Here is a 24,767-nt window from a genome sequence, read left to right as displayed (position 1 = left end):
TTCAAATGGAAAGCCATTCCATATCCCTAATCATTTTTTTGCCCTTTTCTGAATCTTTTCCACTGCTAAGATATCTTTTGTGAGATGAGGCAACCACATCTGCATGCAGTATTCAAGATGCAGGCATACCATGGATTTATATAGAGGCCGTATGACATTTTCTGTTTTATCTATTCCTTTCTTAATGATTTCCAACATTGTTTGCTCTTTTGACTGCCTCTGCACACTGAGGGGATGTTCTCAGAGAACTATCCACAATGACGCCAAGATCTTTCTGGATGTGTCCCAGCTAATTTAGCTCCCACCATTTGGTATGTGTAGTTGGGATTATTTGTCCAATGTTCATTACTTTGCATTCATTAACATTAAATTTCCTCCTCCCTGCACCTCTGTGCCTCAGTTTCCCCATTTGTACAATGAGGATAATCTTGACTTGCCCTGAGGGGGTGCATGAAGGTTTCATCCTTCAATTTACCCAGCAGTTTCCACCAGAGAATCCCCAAAACTCCCCAGAGGGATCCCTACAGAAGCAGCTCTTCCTCAAAGAGCAGAACGCGACCCAGGGAATCTGGGACAGGAGAAGGAGAGGGGCTGGGCCCATGACACCATGAAGAGCCCTGCCCCCATTGAAGTGGGCAAAGGGGCAGTTTGCAAATAATCAGCGGACAGTAAATCACAATAAGGTAGCAAGGGGACAACAGAGCCAAGAGCCTGGCTTGGAGTACCCCACGAGCGGGGAGAAAGCCTGATCTGAATTACCTTGCTGGTCTGCGTGTGTCACCATGGGGACCTGGGCAGTCTGGCCTAGTGGGCAGGTGCTGGGAGATGGGCAGTGTCTTAAAGCTGTTCTCTAAAAGCTGCTGCTCCCGGGCAGTGCACTTAGGACAAGCACAGAACCAAGCGCAAGGATGCCCCCTGCTGGCTGCGGCTTGTTATGGCCCTTCTCCATTGCAGGCTCGCACAGCGTGGTTCAGCATGAATTTTTCATTTTGAAAATTGGAACATCTCCGCCATATCTCATGGGGGGTGCTGTGAGCAGCAGCACTAAGTGCTCCTGACAGCTCCCAGGCAGCACTCACTCACTCCGAGCCCCCTCTGGCAGCTCGCTCCCGCCCCTCGCTGTGGCGTGCGATCCCATTACACCTGGGGCGGAGGGAGGAGGGGATATTCTGATCTGTGCCCCAAACAATGGGGTTAATATTTTATTTACTCACGCCCCTGGCAACAGAGTGCACCCCCCAGCTGGCAGCACAATAGCAGGGTTACCTCCTGCTTTCATTGTGCTGCTGTGGGATGAGCAAAGGGGGCTGGGTTCCGGTACTAGCTCGCCTGTTCTTGGCTGGGGCTCCATGAATCATGCATGGGCCTCTGCGTGATCCGGGTAGGTGATCACGCTGGACAGAGCCTTCCCCACCAGACAAAAGGCAGCACTTTTCTCCACTTGCCCAGTGCGTTTTGTGCTAGCGGAGCAGCTAATTCCAGGTGCACCACGTCTGTGCTTTTCCCGTACTCCTAGCGGGATCCTGGCCCTGTTCAGAGGTGGCCTGGCTGAGGCCTGGCCTCTGACTGTGTTCCAGGGAAGGAGGGTCCGGGAAAGGGAGGAACGAACTGATCTCTTGAGCAGAACTATTTGCGCAGCGGCTGTGTGTGCATGCAGGGAGGCCTTGTTTAATTCTTTGGGTAGTGTCTGCTTGAGGGGCTCAAGCCTCGATTTCAAGCCCTCCACCATGCCCTGCTCCACACTTTCTCCATCCCTGCTGAGTTTTTTGCACTCTGGTCATCCCGAGAGCTGCTTCCATCTCGCTTCTGGCCATCATCCCTCAAGCAGCCATGCCCCCAGCTCGGAAATCCAGGACTGAGCGGCTCCAAAGTTATTTGACTTTTTGATGACAGTGGAAAGTGGGGGAGGACAGGAAAATTAGGGAATTTCCTCTCTGCCCCCTGGGGGGCTGTGCCCAGCTGGTAATGCAGCTCAGGAGAGGCCAGAGCAGGCAGCCCTGCTGGCGGAGAGGGCAAACGGGGTCCCTAGAAACGGAAAGTCCTGCCGCCAGGGAGACCAAACAAATAACAAATATGCCAGGGGCGTGTTCCTAGCTGAGCAGCCCCACCCTCTGCGTGGCAGCCTGTTTATTTCCATCTTCCTCTCTGCAGCTCTCCCACTGCTCCCTCACTTCCATGGACCCAGGCAACATTGCTGCAGCAGGGAAGGGGGTGGGAGGTCATGCCATGGACATGCTAGCGAATCTGTGCCTGACCGTTCTGTGTGCACGCACACGCGTGTGCCCATTGAAGTTGTGCGCACCCAGGCAAATGTAAACCTCAACTTCTGTCCCCTGGAAGCTGGCCAGGTCCTCTCCAGCATTCCCACTGCTAGGCAGGTGATGTCTCTTATTTTGGGACTCAATGCTACTAGCTTTCCACCCTTGACCCCTACCCCTAAACTCACTATGCCACTGCATTACCCACATGTAGGGGAGGCCATTAGAGTCTTTCCTGCCTTGTGTCAGAGCACCAGAGTCACCCCTTGGCCGTACCTGCCCACCAGCCCCAAAGCAGCTTGGATGAGGGTGCCAGAGCCCCCCCCCCACAGATGTCTGAAAAGTTGCTGGCATCCTTGTGCCAAGCAGAGAGGCTGCAGCTGGTTAGGAGGGGTTATTTCTGGATGAAAGAATCTCTTGTGTCCCTTTTCTCCCTCCCTGAAGGCCGTGAGCGGGGTAACTCCTGGCTCGGAGCACTGCCACGAGGCGGCCCCACACCGGCTCTTGTGGTGAGTCCCGGTTATGGGAAGCCGTTAACAACAAGGCTCGAAAACCAGCAGCCAGGAGCGGCTCCATTTGAAAGGCTGCACCGCGCTCCTCTTGGCTGGGAGCCCGGGGCTGAATTCCTGTGTGGGCAACTAGCGGCTGGTACAGCCTTAATCCTGAGCGTATGAGAAGCCCTGCAGCGTGCCAGGTGCTTAGCTGGGGCGCTGTTCCCCTCCTTGACGCCATGTACGCTCCTTAGTGTGGGGTGCTTTGCAAGCTGCCCCTTTGCCTGCTCCCGCAGGTCTGGGCCCTTCACTGCATCATGGGCCCAGCCCTCCTCTCCTTCCCTTCCCCAGAGCTCCTGGCTGGGGTGTGTGACGCTCTTGGGGGCGTAGGAAGAGCTGCTTCTGCAGGGATCCCTCTGGAAAGTCTTTGTGATCCTCTAACTGCAGAAGCTGCTGTGTAAATTGATAGATGAAGCCTTCTAGTAGCAAGATAATCCTTGCTGGACAGCTGGGGAAACTGAGGAACGGAGGTGAAGGGACTTACCCAAATGACGTACTGTCAGTAGCAGAGACAGGGACTCCAAGTTTGTGTTTGCTGGGTTGTCCCCTGCTGCCTGATTTCCAGAGAGAGCAGAAGGAGAGAGTGAGGGGCGGGGGTGGGGTACCAGAGCTCTGGGGTGAGGGGAGGAGGACAGGCCTTTGAACGCAGCCAGCCTGCCATGACAGTCTGAATGAAGGGTAGGGCTCTGTGGGAGCAGTGACGGCTTCATGGAAGTCCTGCCTCGTGAAGCGTGCGACCCTGGGGGGCACAGCGCACACTAGTCTTCAGCTGCTGGGGAGTGTTACTAAGAGCCAGCCTGGCAGACATTTTCCCCTCTCAGGCCGGGTCTTCTCCTTGCCAGGCTCCAGCTAACAACCTGCAAGCCTGCCCCTGAGTGGGTGCACATCCTGCCCTCTCCTCGCCGCGCTGGACAAGGCTGGCAGGGACTCCTGCCCTTGGGATGCTGCCAGGTTTGGGCGTCTCTGCCTTGGCTGGTGGGAATTTCCTGCTCTCCTCTTTCCCCTCACCTGCACTGCACCTAGTTTGAGGTGGGCTCAGCCCCTGGGCCTCTGGGCTGGTTGGGAAGAGTTGGCTGCGCTGTGGGCACTACAGCATCATTTTGGAAAGGGGCGTTTCCCGACCGCCCCCTCCCTTGCTCTCCATCCAGTGTACGTGGCCTGATGTGTTTGTCCTGCCTGCCTCTGAAGGCTCAGGGACCCCTTCTTCGTTTCCCATCCCTCCCTCAGCAGCGGGTGGCCTCCCACGAGGGTTGCCAGGGTCCGGTTTTGAACCAGACAGTCCAGTATTTGAGCTTTCTGTTCGGGAAACGAATGGAGAAAATAGAAATGGCCGGTATTTTCTAAATCAGATGTCGTGGAGATTGTGATGTCATGGCAAGTGCGTCCGGTATTTTGGTTGAAACCATCTGGCAACCCTACATCCCACTCCAGCCGTTTGCGATGTTCTGGCAGGCAGCAGCAAGGCTGATGAATTATGGGGGGCCTGGGGCCTAGGGCAAGCCCCCTCCATTGCCTAGGGAATGGGGCAGCCTTCCACATCGCAGGCCCACCCACCCCTCTGCCGCCCTGCTCCCACTCCACCTCTCCCCCGAGTGGCGTGACCGTGAGCCTGGAGACAGGGCAGCAGCAGGGGTTGCTCCCTCACCCTGGCTGCAGAAACTGGAGTGAGCTAGCAGCCTGCTCTGTTCCATCCTGCTGCCCATCACCCTTCCACTGCAGTGAAGGAGAGAGTGTCTACGCCAGACCCACTGACAGGGGAAGGCATGGGGGGGGGGCAGTTACCCCAGGCCCTGGCACATCAAAGGGGCCTGGGGTTCCCAGCGGCCGTTGCTGCTACTGTGGCAGCGATTGGAGCCCCAGGCCCTTTATATCGCCACTGGAGCGGATGGCTGGCTGCCCCCACCCTGCCCCTTCCCCCTGAGGCCTCGCCTCTTCCAGGTGCACGGAGCCACCCCCCCCACACCTTGCTGGGGAGCCTGTGGATGCTGTTGACTCCCCCCCCAATCTACACTGAAGCACACCTGCAGTGTTGTATCAGTGCTGCTGCAGCAATTCAAGTGTAGATGCTCCCTTAGTGCAGCAGGGCGGGCGGCCAACTGAGGGAAGTAGAGTCTGAGCAGCTGCTGTCCTGCACCATGCTGGGAAGGGTACTTAGGTAAAGACCTGCCACTACAGTCACCTGTTTGGGGAACATCCAGAAATCCAGGCAGCCTGCATGGACTGTGGCTAGTTAGCAGAACTGCTCACAGACCAGCTGGAGGAGGAAATTTGTTGGAGTAAGTCCCTGATGGCAAAGCTGGATGGCTCTGTGAACGGAAACAGGCTAAATCCTTGGAAGATTCACTCTCAGCTAAGAGAGAGGCCACTTTAGCTCCAGGGGCAGGAGAGCAGGTGTTCTGGGAGCTGGTGGGTTGGAGCTCTACCCCCCACAATGGCCATGGAAGTGGTCACATCTCTGTCCCAACACCAGTCCCCGTAGCCTTCTAGCCGGAAGCCTGGAGCATGTGTCTGAGGCTATGGCTACACTGCCTCCTCCCCCCCCCCCTTTTTTTTTTGCAGAAGAGGATATGCAAATCGCGCTCTCATTTGCATATCTTCCGATTCTTTTTGCAGAAGGGGTTTTGCCGCTAAAAAGCCCTGTGCAGACGGGGCCATTTGTCGGAAACCCTTTCGCAAGATCCTGTAAACTTCGATTTTTGAGGAATAAGGGATCTTGTGAAAGGCGTTTTTTTCTGACAAATGGCCCCATCTACGTGGGTCTTTGAATTGGCAAAACCTCTTCCGCAAAAAGAATCGAAAGATTCCCCGAAATCTTTTGCCAAAAAAAAAGGGCAGTGTAGCCATAGCCTGAGAGATCAGCAGATGGTGCTGTTACATCACAGGAGAAGGTGAAGCTCTGAAGCTGAATGGCTGTTTGTGAGCTGTGGAGCATTCCGCATGTTACATTTTCATGCTGGGCAGCACGCTGGGGCGAGGAAAAAGGGATTTTTCTTTTTTTCTTGGGCTGCTGTAGAGGATGCCACAAATTCCTAATCTAGAACGGCTACGGTGTGTGTGTTGGAGGGGGGATAGGCCATGCAGGGAAGCCGGATAGCCCTTGTGGTCCTACTGTGTTGTCCTACAAAGCTCCAACGTGTGGAGTCGCACGGGACTCTCAGCTCTCAGGGAAAAGGACTGTGAGTTCCTAGCTCATGTGATAGCAGAGAAAAGCGCGACTACGTGGCTCTTACAAGGCCCAGACCCAGAATCAGTAAATAGAGAGATCCCATCCATAATTAGCTTTTACGGTCTCATGGCTTGCAAGCAGGGCGGAGCCGGACTTTTTTTTTTTAAAATGCTTGGGGTTGACAATGGTGAGTATTGTATAGGGATAAATCCAGTGGGAGCCCCTTGCAAAGGACTGAAGTTGTGTAGGAATCTCCCCCTCCCCTGACCCCCTTGAACATAGAAAATAATGTGATCTTTTTATAGGTTTGACTTCTCCCATAGAAACACTGGATTGGGTTAGATCAAGAATCTCTGCAGTCCAACAGCCTCTGTCTAGATGCTTCAGAAGAAAAAACTCTGGCCAGAAAGGCAGATCTGGTATTTTGGGGGGCCAGATTCTATTTCTTCCTCACCCACCATAGTTAGAGGTAGCTTTTTGCTAAAAAAAATAAGGGGGGGAGGGAGGGTTTGTAACCAGTGTTCCCTCTAATTTTTCCATTCATGTGCAGAATAAATTTTATGATGTGCACCAAGGCATGTGTGGATGTGCACCACCAGTAGAAACACATGCAGCTGGCTGTAGGCACTCTGCTAATCAACTGGGTGGCACTGGACTCTCTCCTGGGTGGCCACCCAAGCACTGAGCTTACAGGGAACAGTGTTTGTTTGTAACCCTTTCAAAGCTGCGGCTATAAAACATTTTAAAACTCAGCCTATTCTCATGTAAAGTCCTAGGCTTTCTCTGAATGCTGCTAGCTCTTGGTCTCCATTATACCTTGTGGCAGTGAGTCCCACAGGCTAACTCTGCTGTATGTGAGGTTTAGCTTTCCTTGTAGCAGCTATGACTTTGCTACCTGTCAAATTTATTGACTATCCCCTTGTCCTTTTATTGTTTCTCCTTTCCTGAGCTAATTCTTTATTCCAAGTGCTGGTATCAAGTCCGTTTCCTATAGAAGAGAGAAATGGCAAAGGATGGTTCCAAGACGTCTATAGAAAGGCCACCTAAGCAATAGTCTGGATCTCTATCTTAGGCTTAGGAGTCGGTAGCTGTGCGGAGGCTTTTGAAAAACTGAACTCCTAGGTCAATATCCTGGCCGCGAGGGTCCTACAAGGTAAGATCCCTTAGTCTGCAAAAGCGAACCAAAGCACAGGCCTGTGTTTGTGCCCATACAGACACAACGTTGGCCTCAGCGTGAGCTTTGTGCGAAGCTACTTTGTCTGTCTAGCTGAACTCCAGCTTTGGCCAGGAGAGAAAGGAGACCAGCTAGCTCCAGGGGCAGGCCCACTGACATGGGGTGGGGGGTGCGGCTGGAGAAAGAGGGCAGTTGCCCCTGGGCCTGGTGATTCAAAAGGGGCTTCTGGCTGCCACCGCTACTGCAGGAGTGACAGCGGCTGGAGTCCTGGGCCCTTTAAACACCGTTGGAACCTCATGCGACGTGCTGTGGGTGGCTCTGAGGGTTGGCGGGTGGGGGGAGCATCGCAGTGCGCTCCTGGTAGCATTGAGGGCTGGCTGCCCCCAGCCCCACCTCTTCTGCCTGAGTTCCTGCCCGTTTTGGGCACACAGTGCCCCCTCCAATTTGGCCAGGGGCCCAGCAAGACTATTGACCCCTGTCTCGGAGACACTTCCCCACTGTAACGGCTTGCTGCGTGGACAGGTTCCCCGGGGCTGACCCAGTGGGAGGTGCCACCGCACAGGGCTGCAATCCATTGGCAGAGCCATGTGCCACTTGCTTGGCGTTTCCTCTCTGGGACTGTTCTCAGGCTGCAGCCTGACGCGCTTATTTCTGGGTGTCAGTTTCCCTGTGTAAACCCCACATTTAAGTAATTGCCAATTAAATCATTGAAAAAAAATCGTAAAATCCAATTCTCTGCTGCATCTGCGGCGGAACAGATGTCAGCTCCGCGCTGTTTGCGTGCGGCAACATCTGTCGGCAAGAAGGGGTCTTTCTCCCTGTGCGTCGGCAACACGTACGTGCTCTGTGGCTGGCGGCTTCCCGGCCCTGGAAAGGACGTGATGCAGCAGAAGGGGAACTTGCACTGGGGGGCTGAAACTTGTGGCTGCGGAAGTTTTTTTTCCAGACCCCTCCTGTGCGCGGGCTGGCTGGACCACCTCTGGGGTGGAAGCCCTGGACCTATGTCTGTGAACTCGTTGATGTTTTATATACCCTGTGCCACGACTCTATCTTAGCGTGGTCACCAAGGGGTGTGCAGGTCTGACTTCCCATACTCCTTGAAAACCAGGGGGGCCATGCAATCAGGGCTGATGGGTGCTGGCTTCCTCTGCAGCATCTGCCTCTGGGTCAGAATTAGTCCATAGTTTTGAGTAGGGATGTAAAGGCATAACTGTTTAAACAAGTCAACCAGTTCAGAGTTGCATACAATCAGAGGCAGCAGCGTGGGGTGGCAGCTTAAAATCTGGCTCCCGGGGAGGGGAGCCAGCTGCTGCCTCTGTATTAGAGGTAGCAGTGCAGCAGTGGCAGCCAGCTCCCCAGAAGCGGGGCCGGCAGATGGGAGCCGGTGCACGGGGGGAGATGGCTTAAAAGCTGGCTTCCAGAGCACACCGGCTTCTGGGGAGCCGACTGCCACTTCATGCTGTAGGTGCATGTAACTGCTGAGATTGTCAGCGGCTCCATGGTTACCCCCTTACTTGCATTTTAACATCCCTAGTTTTGAGGACATCACACCTGCTCTGGTTCTGACCCATCTTGAGTTTGGAGTGGCAGGTGGTAAAATGCCTCTCTCCTCTCGGTGCTTTTCAGCCACATCTTTGGCTTTAAGGTCACCAGGACACACAGGGCTCATGGAGTCTGAATAACTCCACGAGCCAGAGGGGGTGATGGGAAAGTTTGGTCGCTATCCAATGGCTGCTTGGCGGCCTGTGTGACCCGAGCTTGGTGGGTCTTTGGGACTGAGGGTCTACACACACACACACCCCATACCTGGGGCTCTCACACACACACACACACACACACACACACACACACACACACACACACACACACACACACACACACACACACACACACACACACACACACACACACACACACCCATACCTGGGGCTCGGGTTTAAGGGGCCACTTTGTAATTTAGACTCCCTGGAGCTCTCAAAAGGTGCGGAAGGAGAGTCTGATGCAGCCCCGTGGCGCTGCAGCTTGTGTGGGCCAAGTTCTGTGGCTCGTAGAGCCCCGGGCCTCCCCCGGTCTCCCATCAGAATGGGCGAGGGGAAGCAGCTGCTCTGGCTGTGATACTAGTATCTCCCCTCCACAGGAACCGCCAGTGCTTGAGCGGTGCCGCTGGCCCAGCAAAGGTGCCACCTTCTTGCTCGTGCCCTGGATCGACCCGGCAGGCAGCAAACAAGCTGAGCTCTCCTTGTGTTCCTGCCTAAGACCTGCGAGGGGACGAGACCCCCTCCCCTCCGCCCCATGGCTTCAGTGTGACCATATGAGCAGAGAAGTCATCAAGCAGGAAACTCCCCTGGTCTCAGGAGCAGCCTCTTGCTGAGCCCCCCTGGCGTGGCTGTTAATTAGGAGACGCCTTCATTAGCACTCCCGTGCTGCTCCCAGCATGCACACCAGCTTGACTTTCCAGGGCTCGGCCCCCCTCCCCAGCCCACACTCACTTCTCCCTACCCCAGTCCTAGGTTTTCCACTCTCTTTGCTTCCAGGTGCTTCTCAGTGGGAAGCAAGCTGGGTCCTGCCAAGTGTTAAATGAAATAATTAACCCTCCCCACAGTCTCCACACCCTCCCCCCTTTTCTTCCTAATGCTGGTAATTAGCCTGTAGAAGGGGGGAGTGTACGAATAGGGGGGGTGCCATTAACTCTTTAAGCAGATTCCCCAGAGGATGCTGCATGTGGTGCCGCAGCCACGGGGGCGCTGTCAAATACTCGGTAAGCAGCTGCCAAACCGGATTGGAGAGCGCACGGCCAGGCAGCGGGAGGGGGCCAGCGGCTTTGGGCTCTGGCGCCGCCACTTTCTGCAGGACCGGAGGGGAGATTGACACCAGCCCAGGCCATTGATCTTGTCTTGTACCACAGCCATTGCCGCCCTGTGAGGCTCCCTCTCCTCCCCGAGTCCAGCCCGGCAGAGGAGCCCATGCGGGTGCGTCCATCTGCTGCTGTGAAAGCCACTTCACTCTGGCCAGGGGTGGCCTTAAAACCGGGTGGGGAGGGCTTGCCTGGATTCGGCCCCCGAGGCTCGGGGCTCCCCACCCCCAGAATTGGGGACCCCACACCAGCATCCCCCAGATCCCGCACCCCCAGCCCACTCCTTCAGTCCCTATTGCCCAGACCCCTCACCCCCAGCCTGGTTCCCAGCAGCCCCCTCTGACACATGGAACCCCTCATTTTTGGCCTAGCAGGTCTCACAGAATCTACTAGCCTGAGCCCCTCTAGGCTCTGGTGTGTGAGGGGAATGTGGGGGCTTCTCAGTTGGGGGCCATGTCAGTGAAGGTTTGGGTTTTTTTTTGGGGGGGGGGTTAGTTTGCTTCTCATTTTTGTGCGGCCCACGACTGATTTTATTTTGTGAGTCAGTGGCCCCCACCCCCAAAAAGGTTCCTCACCCCTGCCTTAAAACCACTGTTCTGCCTCTCCCCATGCAGGCTGGGGGCTCCCCCTGGGAATGGGGGCTCTCCCTGCCTGACCGCACACAGGGCTCCAGACAGCCCCCATGATTCCTTGACCAGGCCAGTGAGAATATCAGTGTCGAGTTGTCCGTCGCTTCCTGCCATCACCCTGCCTTGGGGCTGCTGGTATCAGAGAGCCGGCCCGAGAGCTGGGAGCCAGAAGCAGGCGGTCAACACTTCCCCACCCCACAGGCTGGTGTGGGCTGAAGAGCTTGGTGGCTGGCTGTGGACATCTCGCCTAGGCCCTAGGATACAGCGGTGGCCATCGCAGAACTAGGGGAGATTCAGGGGTCCTGGCACAGCCCTGGGTTACAGGAGCAGGGAGATAAAGCCCCCCTAAAACACATGTGGCTGTTCCAGCAGCCCCCCCTCCCCCTTCTGACCCATTGGCAGCAGCTGTTCAGTCCTGGCTGGGAGTGCTTAGAAATAAAGCCATTAGCGGCGCTGCACTTTAAAATGGCCGGTGACCACACAGAGGCCTTAATGCATTAAACACTCAGGTCTAGAAAGCTGGGTGGGGAGCCAAAGCTGCTGTTTTCTGCATAATGAACCGGTGGCAGCTGTGCCTGAGGGCATTAGACTGGACCTGCCGTCACCTCACTTCGGGCGGGGGGGGGGGGGAGGTTGAGTTCCCCCAGGGCACATGCAGCAGTGGGTGGGAGCGAGAGGCAGTGGGATTCTGTGAGCTGGTAGGAGGGACGGGGGGGGAAGCCCAGGCAGGGAAGGTCACTTGGCACAGGACATGAGTGACAGATGCTGGATACCATGGGGATGGGCGCTGTGGGGGTTAGGAGGATGTAATGTAGGTGTCTGGATACCACAGCGATGGGCGCTGTGGGGCTTGGAGATGAGGGGGCATGTGAGACAGGTGGCTGGATACCATGGGGATGGGTGCTGTGGGACTGGGGATGGGGAGGTGGCTGGATATCACAGTGATCGGCAGCTTTGTAAGATTAGCCTGGGATGATGCAGTGTAAGAATGGCAAGGGGGCAGGGAATGTTGCTCCCCCTTGGGTTACCCTTTTAGGACCTTTCATCCTGGCCTCTTCTCCTTAGGTTCTGCCCCCTGAAATTGTGGGTGTTCGGTGGCTGAAATACCCCTTCGGCTCTTCCCTCCCTGCCTCTCGCCGGGCCTGTTGCACATGTCCTGAGGGCTGGGGCAGAGCCGCCCACCCCTCTCCCCGCCCCTCTTAATCTGCAGCGGTCCCATGTGGGTGCCTGGCTGACCCTCCACTGACCTGGGAACCTTGGCATCTGTCAGGGCCTTTGTATTGTGGGGGAGAGGCGAGTGTCTCCTAGCAGGCCCCTCGTGTGTCCTCTTGACCTCTTGCTTCCTCCCTTCTAAATAGCCCCCAGCCACACCGGGGCCTCTGGTGGGCAAATCCCCTGCAGGCAGCTGGCTCCTAGTGGTGCTGGCTGGCCTACCTCTGCCAAGCTGCCCTGCAGCTCCTTCCGGGACCCCCATCCTGGCTGGCAGCAGAGCAGGAGCCGTGGGTGGGATCGCTCGCTCTCGGCTGGCTGTGCAGCTGGGGGAGCGGGGCAGCATGTCAGGAGGTGACAGTGACGGGACAGTGGTTCCGAGTCCCCGTAATCCCCCAGCGTCCTCTCCCAGGGGCGTGCAATGGTCCCTGCAAACAGGCCTGGCGGTGGCTGTCTCAGATCCTTCCTGCAGCTGCTCTAGAAGGGCCACCCTGTGTGACATTAGGAGTATGTGTGTGTCGCAAGGAAGGGATGGTTGTTTTCAGCCCACACCCAGCCGGATGGAGCCAGTTCTCCATGCGTTGTGCTAAGCTCCCAACCGTGTCCCTCCGCTGCAGACCGCTGTTCGGAGATTGGAAAGGCCTGGCAGGCTCTCCCTGACTCTATCTGCGGCAAGACCCTAAGGCTGTGTCTACACAGCAAAGTTATTTCGGAACAACGGCCATTATTCCGAAATGATGAGGCGCACGTCTACACGGCAATTCCGTTATTTCAAAATAACGGCCGGCTTATTCCGACTTCTGTAAAGCTCATTCTATGAAGAATAATGCCTATTCCAAAATAGCAATTTCGAAATACGGCGTGTGTAGACGCTCCACTTCTGCTATTTCAAAATAGCCCCTCACCAGAGCCATTCTAAGTTATTCCTCTGAGGTCTTTAAACAGAGCTAGCATGTCTCTGTTAGGGAAGCCTGCCTCGGACTCATTTTGGCTGTGTCTAGACTGGCCAGTTTTTCCGGAAAATCAGCTGCTTTTCCGGAAAAACTTGCCAGCTGTCTACACTGGCCGCTTGAATTTCCACAAAAGCACTGACTTCCTACTGTAAGAAATCAGTGCTTCTTGTGGAAATACTATTCTGCTCCCGTTCAGGCAAAAGTCCCTTTTGCGCAAAAGGGCCAGTGTAGACAGCTGAGATTTGTTTTCCGCAAAAAAGCCCCGATCGCGAAAATGGTGATCGGGGCTTTTATGCAGAAAAGTGCGTCTAGATTGGCACGGACGCTTTTCCACAAAAAGTGCTTTTGCAGAAAAGCGTCCGTGCCAATCTAGACACTCTGTTCCAAAAATGCTTTTAATGGAAAACTTTTCTGTTAAAAGCATTTCCAGAAAATCATGCCAATCTAAATGCAGCCTTTGAGTCTTTCCTGCAGAGTAGAGCTTCTATTTCGAAAAAAGCTATTTAGGAATAACTATTCCAGAGTAGCATTTTCCGAAATAACTGTGCAGTGTAGACGTAGCCTCAGTTAACAGCTCAGGATATTCCCAAGCTATATTCCCTGTTTGTGAGGTTTTTTCCCCTCTTTAATTTCTTTTCCCCCATCCCTGCCATCACCAGCTTGAAGAGAGCCAAACGGAAAACTCCAAGTGCAGGTTCTGGGGAAGACCAACAGAGGGCGAGGGCAGGGAGAGAGCTTTTCCTGGAGTGCTCCCGCTTGCTACAGAAGGATCCTGTAGTTTGTGAATGGCTGGATCTGTGTAACAGTGCAGAGATGCAGCCACCTCTGGATGTGGGACAGCAGCAAAGGGGAGGGTGACCAGCCCAGAGCGACGGGGATCTGAGGAGTAGACTTGTGGCCAGTACACAGAGGGGAGCCCCGGCACATACACAAAACGGGCCAGGCTGTGTAATGACTCCGTAGAGCAGGTTGGGGCTTGGTTTGTAAGGTCTCCGCCAGACCCTGCCTCCTGTCAACTGCATTAATTCATCCTCCGCCAGAAGGAGGAAGGGCTGAGCTTGCTGTGCTGGGATTGGGGAGCTCCTGTGGCTCTGAAGGGGGGTGGTTCTGCCCCAAAAGTGGCCCCTTGAAAGGGCCCTTGGGGAAATCCTGGCAGACAGAGGAATGCGTGAGACCTGCTGTGCATATGGAAACAGGTGAAGAGGGCTATGCTAGGGGCCTGGCTTGCAGCGCAAACGGTGCATCTCTGCTGCCATGTAGTCCTGCTTACTGATGTGCGGGTAGCACGGGAGATAGCCCAGCAGTGGTGGTGTGACAGGTGGTGGTGATTGCTTCTTGAATCCCGGAACAATAGGCTGCACTCCTTTGCCCCTTCCACCTGAGCTCTCACAGGTGTAATGTGCCCAGCCCGGCCGTGCCACCCACCTGGGCAGCAGGGAAAGTCAGTTCTCCCTGCACTTTGCAGAGGTTGGACTTGCCTCAAGCTATAGCAGGAGCTGGGAGCAGGGCTAGGGGGGAGGACCCAGGAACCTGGGGTGTTTTAACTACCAGCTTATTCTCTTTCTTTGAGGAGAGCTTGGGTCCCTGAGACACCCCCCCCCTCCCCCAAAGATTCCCAATCTGAGCTGGGCTGAGACTTACTGCACTAGGAACACCTGATAAACCAGTGGGCTGGGAGTGGGGGGAGGGATTGGGAGTAAGGACGTTAAGTACCAAGTAAGTGACTAATCGAAGAGTCGATGTATTTTGCATCGACTATTCGATTAGTCGATTGGGCGCCTCTGCCTTTGAAGTGTAGCAACGGCCCTAGGACTGTTGCTACACTTCAAAGACGAAAGCGTCGCGTGGAGTCCAGGGTCAACTAGGGACTGACCCCAGGCTCCATGCGGCGCTGCTGCTTTGAAGTACCCCCTCTTCTCTCTCCCCCTGCTGCCTCTTTCTGATAGAGGCAGCAAGGTGGGAGGAAACGACTAGTTGACTTGTCCTTCACGTCCCTAATTGGGACAGGCAGGGTGCTGGACTTGTCTTTCCCCCCAGTCATTCTCTCAGGCCAGCAGCACATGTACCTGAGAGCAGGGGAGAGGCATTCACCGCACGGTGGCAAAGGCTCCCATGATGCTCCGCAGAGTGAGTGGGGGTGGGGTAGGCTCTTGGGGGCACAGACACCCCCTGTATGCCCTGCCTCCTTTGGGAGCATGCTCTTGGCTGCTGCTCTGCGTAGGGAGAGGGCTGGTTCTCCCTTCTCTCACACCTCGTTACCAGGGGCTGCCTGCCCCAAGCTCTGCTGGGTCCTTGGCATGTTCCCTTGGCCCTGGGGGCTGCTGGGATTGGTGCCCAGCGTGTGCTGAGTCAGCCGGATCGATCCCTGCCTTGGGCTGGGCCTAGGACACCTCAGGGCTGGAGAGGTTGGCACCTGCTCCACTTTGCACACGACAGGGGCAGCCCTCAGCCAGGATAGACTGGGAGCAGGAGGCTGGAGATGGAAGGGGCCATGCTGCCTCTCTTCGGGGAGACTGATGTTCTGGTGGAGTAACTAGCCAGGCATCTCCGCAGAGGAAGCGTGGGGCTTCGGTGCCCTCTCCTTCCCGGGCTCTGCCAAGGCTGCGCCACTGAAAATAGCCCGGCTTTCTGGCTGGAGATCTGGCGTGGAGTCGTGGGAGTCTCAGCTGGGGCAGCAGCGATGCTCCTTCGTCGGGCCTGGCGGGGCCATGGCACGGGCTGGCAGCTGCAGAGAAGCTCTTTGGTTTCCTTGGCTGCGACAGCTGCCTGATGTAAAGCGCATCAAGCCGGAGAAGCCGGAACATATTTCAGAAGCCAGCTTTGCCAGAGGCCTCCATGTCTGACAACAGCCGCTCTTCCTCCTACCCCCTCCCCCCGCTTTGTATCTGCAAGAAGCACCCCCCGCCCCGAGCCCCCGCTCAGCGCAATCAGCATGGGATCTGGGACTGGCAGACGGCAATTGCCGGCCTGGTGGGGGGTAGCTCTGTCTCGCTCCCTGCGTGGAGCCTGAAGTGTGGAACGCTTCCCGCCGCACCGGCGGAGCACCAGGGCAGTGCCTGGCACCTGAGCCAGGGGAGCCTTCCCTGCTGGGGGGGCAATGCCCCGCACCCCTCCGAGCCCCCAGGAGCTTTCAGCTTGGCGAGAAGCTTTGTGGGCTGGAAGTAACAGTGGCAGGTCCCAGCGCTCTGGCTATGTGGTACCAATGGCAGCGGCAGCCTCCTTGGACAGAGGGTGCCTAATACCCGCGAGGTGGCACTGCGGCTTTCCGGCGCTGGACGTGACCGGCACCGCGTGCCCAGCGAAGGGTCCAGTCAACTGGAGTCAGTTCGTTGGCTTCGGTGGATGTCGGCTTGCACCCACTGCAACTGACTTGCATCGTTTTTCTGACACCTTCAGAGGGACTTGGCCAATGCTAGGACCATCTTGCTCCTGGGAACTCCCTTTTTTCCCCTTCTGCTCCCAGCTCTGGCCCTTCGCCGAGGGCACCTTGCCCTTGGTCCCGACTCCACTGTGGCCCAAAGCCTGGCTCATCCCCGGGCAATTTCCCTGTGCCTAATGCAGCAGGATTTGCCTTGGGGCTGACACCCAGTCCAGGCCACCTTCCTGTCAGCATCCTGCCACGGGGCGGTGGCTACAGGGAGGCGCCCCAGTGGCTCATTAGCTCGGGATGCCCCCTGGCCGGTCCGGCGTCCCTCTCTCTCCTACTGCCCCCTCCCAATCCACCATGCCAGGTAGAAATTCCCTGCCAGGGCCCCCCTGGCGCTCAGGTCTCCTCTCGACCCATGGAACCTGTGCGCCCCCTACTGGGGGAGCCGCTCACCCACTTGACTTGAGCCTCTTTCTTTACAAACCCCAGCGTGTCGTGGGCCTGTTGCCAAGAGTGCTGGCAGCCGCAGGAGCCTCTCATTGGCTTTCACTGGGCTCTGAATTCCTCAGCGCTCGTCTGGCTGGGCGTTCAAGCCCGGGCGGGTAGCATTGTCCTGTGGCATAAATCTCCCTCGCTGGGGCCCAAAGGGGCCGGTGCTTTTTATACCGTGTGAACCCTCGCGGGGCGCGACAGTCTGGTCGGCAAATGCTCTTGAGTCTCCAAAGCTTCCCTCCTCCGGGGTCTCAGGCCACAAGGGGTGGGGGTGGGGAGGGGTGAGCGGGAAGAGCGGGGCCTCGCCCCTCCCCACACGGCGGGGGAGGTTTCCCATTCCCCCTGCCCCTCCAGCGGGAGGGGGGCAAAGAGGGCAGGAGCAGGCTGCGGGGGGGGGAAGCATAATGAGTTTTGACAGTGCAGTCTCCGCCCCTCTCAACCTCTTTAGTGCTTGAATGGAAAGCTGACGGGGGAGGGTTTTTTCATGCTCTCCGGAGGAGGGACAGAAGTGAGCGGAATATCCCAGCAGCTCCGGGTCAGTTGGTGGATCCCGTCTCAGCCCCCGTCTCGGAGGAGCGTGGAGCTGCGCACAGGTGGCTGTGGCTCCCAGCCGCCGCCTAGCCGAGGTGCAAAGTGCCTCCTCCCTGTTTCCCTTTGTGCTCTCGCCTGCGAAGAACTCCCCCGAGGAGCCAGGGCAGAGAATTCCCCCAAGCCTCCTCGCCTTTGTTCGAGTCGCCTCTCTCCTCGCTGGCTGGCGGCTGGGGCTGGCGAGCTGGCTGGTCCTGCAGCCAAGTGCCCGGGGCTGCTTTCCTTCCTCTGCTCCTGCTTGGTGGCGGCTTGCCGGTGCCTTGAAGAGACGAGCTCTCCCAGGGAAGTCCCGCTGCCCCCCGCAAGCTTGCTCTGAGGAACGGGAATGGGGGTGTGTGCGATCAATGCAACGCCTCGGACGGAGAGGGGCACGGAACAATAACCCGCTCCCAGCCTCCCCCTGCTGGGGTCACTGGCCCTCCTCACCCACCACCCCGGCTCGGCGCGGACAGCGGAGAGAAGTTGGGGGTGTGCAGCACGAGGTAACAGCACAGATGCTTTTTGTTTGGGGCGGCACAAACCTTCAGCTGAGAGCGAGAGCGAGCCCCGGGCTCTGGAATTAGGTCTCGAAGCCCCGCAGCTTCCCACCCACCCCTCCAGGCTGTGGCTGCCGGTGGCTTGCTTCTTGTCCGTGGGTGCGTCCTTTGATGCCTGGCTCAGCGAGGAATCAGGATCTCTCCGGGCAGGACTGGCATGTCCGAGCGGTGTGAGGAGGGGAGCTGGCCCATCCCAGCTGGCGCGGTGGTGGTGCTGGGTCGCTGCACGCAGGCTGTGAGAGCAGGTGGTGCGGGTAGGAGACACGAAGCACCTGCCTGTGGCCGAAGTCCCAGATCAGAGGAGCGGTGGAGGGGTGCAGAGGAGCTGGCCACCGCAGAGACGGAAGAGGAGAGCGGCTTGCCAGCGGCTCTCTAGGATGCCGGAGCTGAGCGGGCATGGACTTTGCCAGCCCTTTGAAGAGGGAAGCGTGGCAGGAGAGCAGCCCTGGGCTGGGTTGTGGGCAAACTGGTAGCTGAACCACTTGTGCGTGGCCGTCGGGCCTCAGCCGGGGGGCTGAGACGGAAGCGTGGGGGGATTTACAGTCCGACACCTGGACCAAAGAAGCCCTGCATCCCAGACGCGAGACCCACCTGGCGTCTGAACTTGGGCACTCGTCGGGCAGCCACGTGCCTGGGGAGCAGCCACGCCTCCCCTGAAAAAGGCCCCTTTCTCCTTTCCGGAGGTGTGCTGCTGGCGTGTCTGTGACCAGTTCTCCTCCTCTCTGGAACCGGAGCTCCTGCTGCTGGCCAGGGGGCCCAGTGAGGCGTCACTGCCCGTTGGAACTTCTTCCCTTCACTCCTCCCCCCCCCGTGCCAGCCCCTGCTGGGTTGGGGCTCAGAGGCTGGGCGCTCGCTGGGGGAGCGGTTGGCTTTGTTCATGTGGCGCCTCAGGTCCTCCCCTGCACCCTCTGGCTCCAAGAGGATCTGGGAAGCTGAGACGAGGAGAGTCTATCCTGAATTTTTCCTGACTGGCCTCTTGGGCTCTTGGTCAGGCCCTGGGTCCTAACACCTGTGGCGCCGCGGAGGCCGTAGAGATGGAGTGCGCGGCTGGAAACTCTTCCTGCTGCCTGTGAGCCGAGCCCGCGCCGGCCGGAGGATGGGAATCCCTGGGAAGACGTAGCTCCCTGCAGCTGCAGAAGAGGACGAGGGGTATCCTGCCCCCCTGCTGCATCCTCTGCTCTGGATGTGCCCCTGTCCGACGGGGCCCCTGCTGGCAGCAGCATGACGGCCTGCCAGTACCCCATCGCGCCCGGCTCCTTGGAGCGGGACCGGATATACCAGCACAAGGTCTCCCTGGTGGTGCGCTATTTCATGATCCCCTGCAACATCTGCCTCATCCTCCTGGCCACCTCGACCCTGGGGTTTGCTGTGCTGCTCTTCCTCAACAACTGTAGGTGACCCCGGCCACCCAATGACCTATGGCGGGAGGAGGAAGGGAGAGGGGAGGGAGGGGCTTTAAATCCAGACAGCCTGGTTTGGGCTCCCTCCCAGGCTGAACCCAGATCCCAAGAGCCACTGTGTGCCACGGGCTGGGATTCCCCTTCCTCGCCTGGGAGCTGCCCTCTCTTCCTCCGTGCTAGTCAGTGTCCCCAAGCTGAGCCAGTGCCTGCCCCTCCCTCTCCATCCCTTCCTTGACTGGTCTGTCACTGGCTCTGTCCTGCTGCTCTTTGATCCCCTACCCCACCCCCCAGGCCCGTTCTCTGCCCAGGGCTGGAGTGGGGGTGGGGGTGATTGAGGGCTGGGATCCTCCCGCCTTTTCAGTGCCGGCCCCTCGCTCGCTCGGTTCCCCGAGCAGCTGCCTGAGCCCATGTGAGCTGCTGGAGGTGAGAACCGGAGTGTGGCGTGGCCCGTGCTGTCCCCTTGCAGGGGCGGGGCTGCGTTTCCTCCCGCCTCGTCCCAACAGACCAGTGTCAGAGAAACTCTCGCTACAGTGATTGCGGTTCTGCGTGTGAAGGGAGGTGTGGCCTGAGCACAGGGCTGGGAGCCAAGAGCTTCTGTGAGCTCTACACCACACGACGTCCTCTGCCCCTGGCTGGCCTTGGGCAAGACACTTAGGGCGTGTCTAGACTACATCCCTCTGTCGGCAGAGGGATGTAAATGAAGCACTTCGAAAGCGCAAATGAAGCTGGGATTTAAATATCCCTTCAATACAGGCAAACTAGGCGGTCGCCTAGGGCACCAAGATAAACGGCCGTTGAGGGCTTTGGAGGCGGGGACACCGATCGCGCGCTGATTGCATGTTTCACCTAGTGTGCCAGTTGCCAGCAGCTCGTCTAGGGCCGCTCCTGCCCGTGCTTCATTTGCATGATCATGTAATGGCGCTCTTTCGAAAAAGCGCTATTTCGAAATTGAAACCGCAGTCTAGACACGGTTCTTTTGAAGTGCCCCGTTTTTGAAAGAACTGCGTCTAGACTGGTTTCAATTTCGAAATAGCGCTTTTTTGAAAGAGCGCCATGACGTGATTATGCAAATGAAGCACGGGATATTTAAATCTCCGCTTCATTTGCACTTTCGAAGTGCTTCATTTACATCCCTCTGCCGACAGAGGGATGTAGTCTAGACGTAGCCATAATCCCCGGCTCCCCATCACCCCCTGCTGGTCTGGGCATGTCATTGGGGTGGGCTGTGCATCTCACTGCCCGCTGGCCAGCGGCCCCAGGGCCCACCCTCTCTCCCCTCCTGTGCCTCGAGTGGTCAGCAGGAGTTGGTGGGAGAGCAAGGAGGCATAGGCCTCCCCTGGAAGCTGCTCCTACTGGCTGTGGGGAGCAAGCTGCTGAGGTAACGACTGGCACCAGAGTCTGGATTAGTGGTACCTACAGGCCGCTCCATCATTCTGCCATGTGCATGCAGAGCATCTCCCAGCACAGGTGTCTAACCCCCTGCCGGTATCTCCTCAGGCTTGGTTACATAGCAGAGGGAGGAGAAATCCATCAGGCCTCAGCTTTCCCCAGAAACCTTCGGAGGAAACGTTGCTCTGCCATACCCTTTGCCAGGAAACCCCTCTGGGCCTCCAGCGTAGGAGATGGGGAGGGTGGCTGGCTAGGAAATCAAATCACAGGCATCTGGAAAGGCTGCGTCCTCCCACCTGACTGCCTGGAGAGCACTGTGAACAGCAGCTAAAACGCAGCGTTGTACGGAGCAGGGGCCAGACAGTGTTTCTGGAAGAATGGGCTAGTGGCTCCCACAGTGGACTGGCCCTCAGGAGACCTGGGTCCATTTCTGCCTCTGCCTTAGTCTTGCTTTTTGACCTTGGGCAAGTCACTTCCTCAAGTTGGGGGTAACTAGGGCGCTCCACCCTCATTTGGGAGCTGGAGGCGAAGGGGCTTTCTGTGGAGTCTGAGGGGGTAAAGGGAGCAGCCGCCTCCGTCCATCCATCAGGCTCTGAGGTATTTTCAGAGGCGGGTTTGTGATGGATTCTGTCCCATCCTCCAGGCCCGAGCTCCTTTCAGTCCCGGGGCCTGCATCTTGCATTTCCCTGTGGCCCAGGCTGTCCATTTGTCCTATTGTTATCCCCCACCCCTGCCACGCCTCCCCTTGCACGAGAGGCTGTTGCACTCAGCATAGTGTCCCGGATCAACTGGAATGCCTTGATGAATTGGAGGTGTGGGAGGCTCTGGGGTGAGAGAGGTAATTCAGCATGGCCTGGACAAAGTGACCCAGAATTGCCCCGGGCAACCAGAACTCACCTACCAGGACAGGGAAGGCTTTGCTGGAGCCAGGTTTGACATGCCCCCGGCCGCCATGCCCCCGGCACTGCCAGGCAGAGGGTTGGCTCTGCAGGGAACTCTCCGAATCAGCCGGTCCGAAGCCGAATGAGCCCTCATGAAAAAGTCTGGGGTCCACCGTTGCCACGGCAAAGGGTTCTCCTCCCGATTACAGCCGGCCTGCTCTGTCAGCTGAGGCAGTCACTTCGCCCCTCTGGGCCTCCATCCGGGGGGGGGGGGGTTAAGTTTTGAGAACCTTGGGCGACAGGCCCTGGAGGAGTGTTTACTACCCTCCTCCAAGCGCAGGCCGGGCCGTGCTCTGTGCAGTGGGGCGGGGGAGGATTGTGCCAGGGCTGGAGGAGTCGCTGATCTCCCCTGTGTTTGTTTCTTTCCAGACAAGCCCGGGAACTACTTCCCCTCGCCGCTGCCCATGCCGCAGGATGGTAAGTACGGGCTGGCTTCCTCGCGCTTGATTTTTCTGCACTTGGGACGCACTTAATAGCAAATTACTTGAGCCTCTTCTGCTTCCTCCAGTCGCCTGCTGCAGAAGTGCCTTCCTGCCCCAGGGCTCTGTTTCTCAGCCTGACTCATGGTTCAGATGTGCATGTTCCCCCCCTTCCCTCTTATAGCCAGAGCAGGCTGGGCTGCTCCCCCACTCCCTCTCCTGCCGTTTCTCTGCCTGCTTAGGAAGCATCAGAGTGGCTTTGTCTGCTCTCGCCCCGGGAAAGGCACAGCACCCTGTGGCTCCTTTTCTCAGCCACCGCTTCCTGGGAAGAAGGGCCCAACCCGCCTAGACCTGCAGCGGGCAGATCTTTTCCCCCTGTGCTAGCTCTGCTTGCAGAACTCCCCCGCGAGGCCATGTCACCTGCTGGGATGGAGCGGCCACTGGCGCGGGGCCTTGCTGGTCTTCAAGGACAGGGGTGGGCAAACTGCACCCTGGGGGCCACATCCAGCCTGGTGGACTTTTTTTTTATCCGGTTTTTGAAACTTCTGCTGGGGAGCAGGTCCACCTGCAGCTCACAATTTCACCATCCTCCAGTATGCAGCGCCATGCTGCACAGGTGTGATTCACCACGCTGTTTCCGGGATCGGAGTCCCGCCCTTACGTGGCAGTCCCGCCCCCCTCCTCCCAGCAGCAGGGTGCCCAATCCCCTCCCGGTCTCCTACAGCCCAACCTTCAAGAGCCTCAAAATCACCCAACGGTCACACGCAGCCCAGCTAGAGTGCTCCTGCCTGTGGTGGTGTCTGGTATGGTTGCCGTGGAGTCATTGCTGGCGGAGTCCCAGGCAGTGATCCGTGTAAGCCAGTGGTTCTCAACTCGTGTCAGTCCACGGACCACCAGGCCAATCAAAATATTTTCGTGGACCACCTCCTTTTTGAGACATGATAAAAAAGAGCAGACAGAAAGGCGTAAAACAGTCTAATGGCAGCGCCTGCTCACGCCGTGTGTCTTTGGACAGTGTTCCTGTGGACCACCGAAAAGGTCACCATGGACCACCAGTGTTCCATGGACACCAGTTGAGAACCACAGGTGCAAGCTGAGTGCTTGGGCAGCTGCCCAAGAGAGATTCAAATGCTGCCCAGATGATTAGCAGAGAGCCGGCAGCCTGTGTTTCTACTAGCGGTGCACAACTGCACACACCTTGGTGTTCATAACAAAATTTATTCTGCGCCTGGATGAGAAAAATTCAAAGGAACATTGGTCCCAGGAATGTACCTGTAAAGTTTCCTCCCGCCTCCCCAGTGCTACATCCCATAGCGTCCCCTGCCTCCACCTCAGTAACATTCCTATAGACAGGGCTTGATGAACCGCGGCGAAAGCTGCTCGCCAGCCCCGCACTGCTCATGCGCAAGAGCTGCATTGCACATGAGCATGCCACCGGTAAACGGGGCGCCGGGCTGAAATCTACTAGCCATGGGCGAGTAGATTCAATAGATTATTGAGCCCTGCTTATAGAGTTCTCCCCCACAACATACCCAAGGGTCTCCCAGCCTACTTCTGCTCGCCATACAATTTCCAAACCGAGATGCAGCCCTCAGGCCAATGTCTGCCCACCCCTGAAAGTGGGGAAAAGTAATGGTGACTAATTCTGTGGCCATAATGCCATTGTCCCCAAGGTGCCTTGGGTATTGGCAGGGCTTTTTGCACTGGGCGTTGGTACTGGGTTGGGAAATTCAAACAATGAGCTGAATGGCTGGTTTGCAGACAGGTGGGAGGCACTGGCAGGGGTGCCCTGGGCATATGGAGCTCAGTTCCAGGCAGTTTGGCCAGGGAAAGCCCCTTTTCAAGGTGGTGACGGGTTAGCGTGTGGGTGGAATGGGGGAGCAGTTCTCTCCCTCATGGTTCCTTTTGTCTCAGTGCATATTAAGCTCACAAGTTTGGGAGGCTTTGGAGAGGAACAACCTGAGAAGCAGAATAATCAGAGCTATTTATTTACAAAATCCTTTTTTCTCAATCTTTGCTGGCAAAAGGCCCAGAGACTGAAGACTTGTGCTTAACCACAGCATGGGTAGCAGCTGTTCAAGCTTCACTCCTGCCCCTAGGCTACCCTGCCACTGTGCCCACAAACCTTGGCTCCGTGGCCCCCCTGTAAGCAGGGTAACAGGCTGGCAGTGTTTCCCTGAAATTAGGGAAGGGTTAAGTGGGTTCTGCAAACTCACTGAGGCAGATGGCTCATTGCCTGTTCTTCATATAAGAGGTGGGAGGTGCTTTTGGAGAGAGAAGGGACATAGGTTGTGGGCTGAACAGTCCAGAAAGGAGGAGCCAGAGGAGCAGTTAAGACTAGGGTGAAGGTTTGCACGGTTCCTTAACTTGGTTGGTAAAGCCACCTCTTAGATTACACAGACCAGGTCTTGGGGCAACTGGGGAAGTTTAGTCTTTGAGCGTTTTGCCGGTACTGCTGTACTGACCCTGCACATTATCTGTCAGGCTCTGACTGCAGCTGGCATAGCACTTTGAGTACCCTCCTGGCATCAGAGGCAGAATAGAAACTTCTTTGCAGCTGGGCATTGGGTGCCTTTTACTGCCACGGTCGTAAATGTCTTTCTTGACAGTGAGCCAGCTGGATGCTTAGAAATGTGGACCCGAATTCTCTCCCCTTCCTTGGGGTTATTTGTATCCCTGAGGGAGTCAGAAGATTTTCTGTTCCTGGACGCTTCACTGTCCCTTTATTTTAACCCTCCCAGCCTCATGGTCTCATGCTGCCTCAGTGGAATCCCCCTTCCCCAGAGCCCAATGTTAATTTCCCTGATAGAAAAAATACCCCTCATTTTCTGCCTACATTCT

The 24,767-nt window shown here is 57.0% G+C and overlaps 1 protein-coding gene across 4 annotated transcripts in view; it reads left to right on the top strand.

Annotated features, from left to right (window-relative positions):
* Window positions 1-24,767, top strand: part of AGRN (agrin) — a 263,261-nt gene that overhangs the window by 114,055 nt on the left and 124,439 nt on the right. For 3 of the 4 annotated variants that reach the window (XM_089773045.1, XM_089773046.1, XM_075906396.2), the window contains one exon: window positions 21,877-21,924. In XM_089773045.1, coding sequence (XP_089629171.1) covers window positions 21,877-21,924 — 48 coding nt within the window. Of the gene's footprint in view, window positions 1-17,876; window positions 19,168-21,876; window positions 21,925-24,767 lie in introns of those variants that run through there. The other variant, XM_089773047.1, reaches the window with a different exon arrangement.

This window comes from Pelodiscus sinensis, chromosome 24 (assembly GCF_052426305.1).
Source record: "Pelodiscus sinensis isolate ZL-2025 chromosome 24, ASM5242630v1, whole genome shotgun sequence".
Taxonomy (NCBI): Eukaryota; Metazoa; Chordata; order Testudines; family Trionychidae; genus Pelodiscus; species Pelodiscus sinensis.
This window is presented reverse-complemented; position numbering and strand designations above follow the sequence as displayed.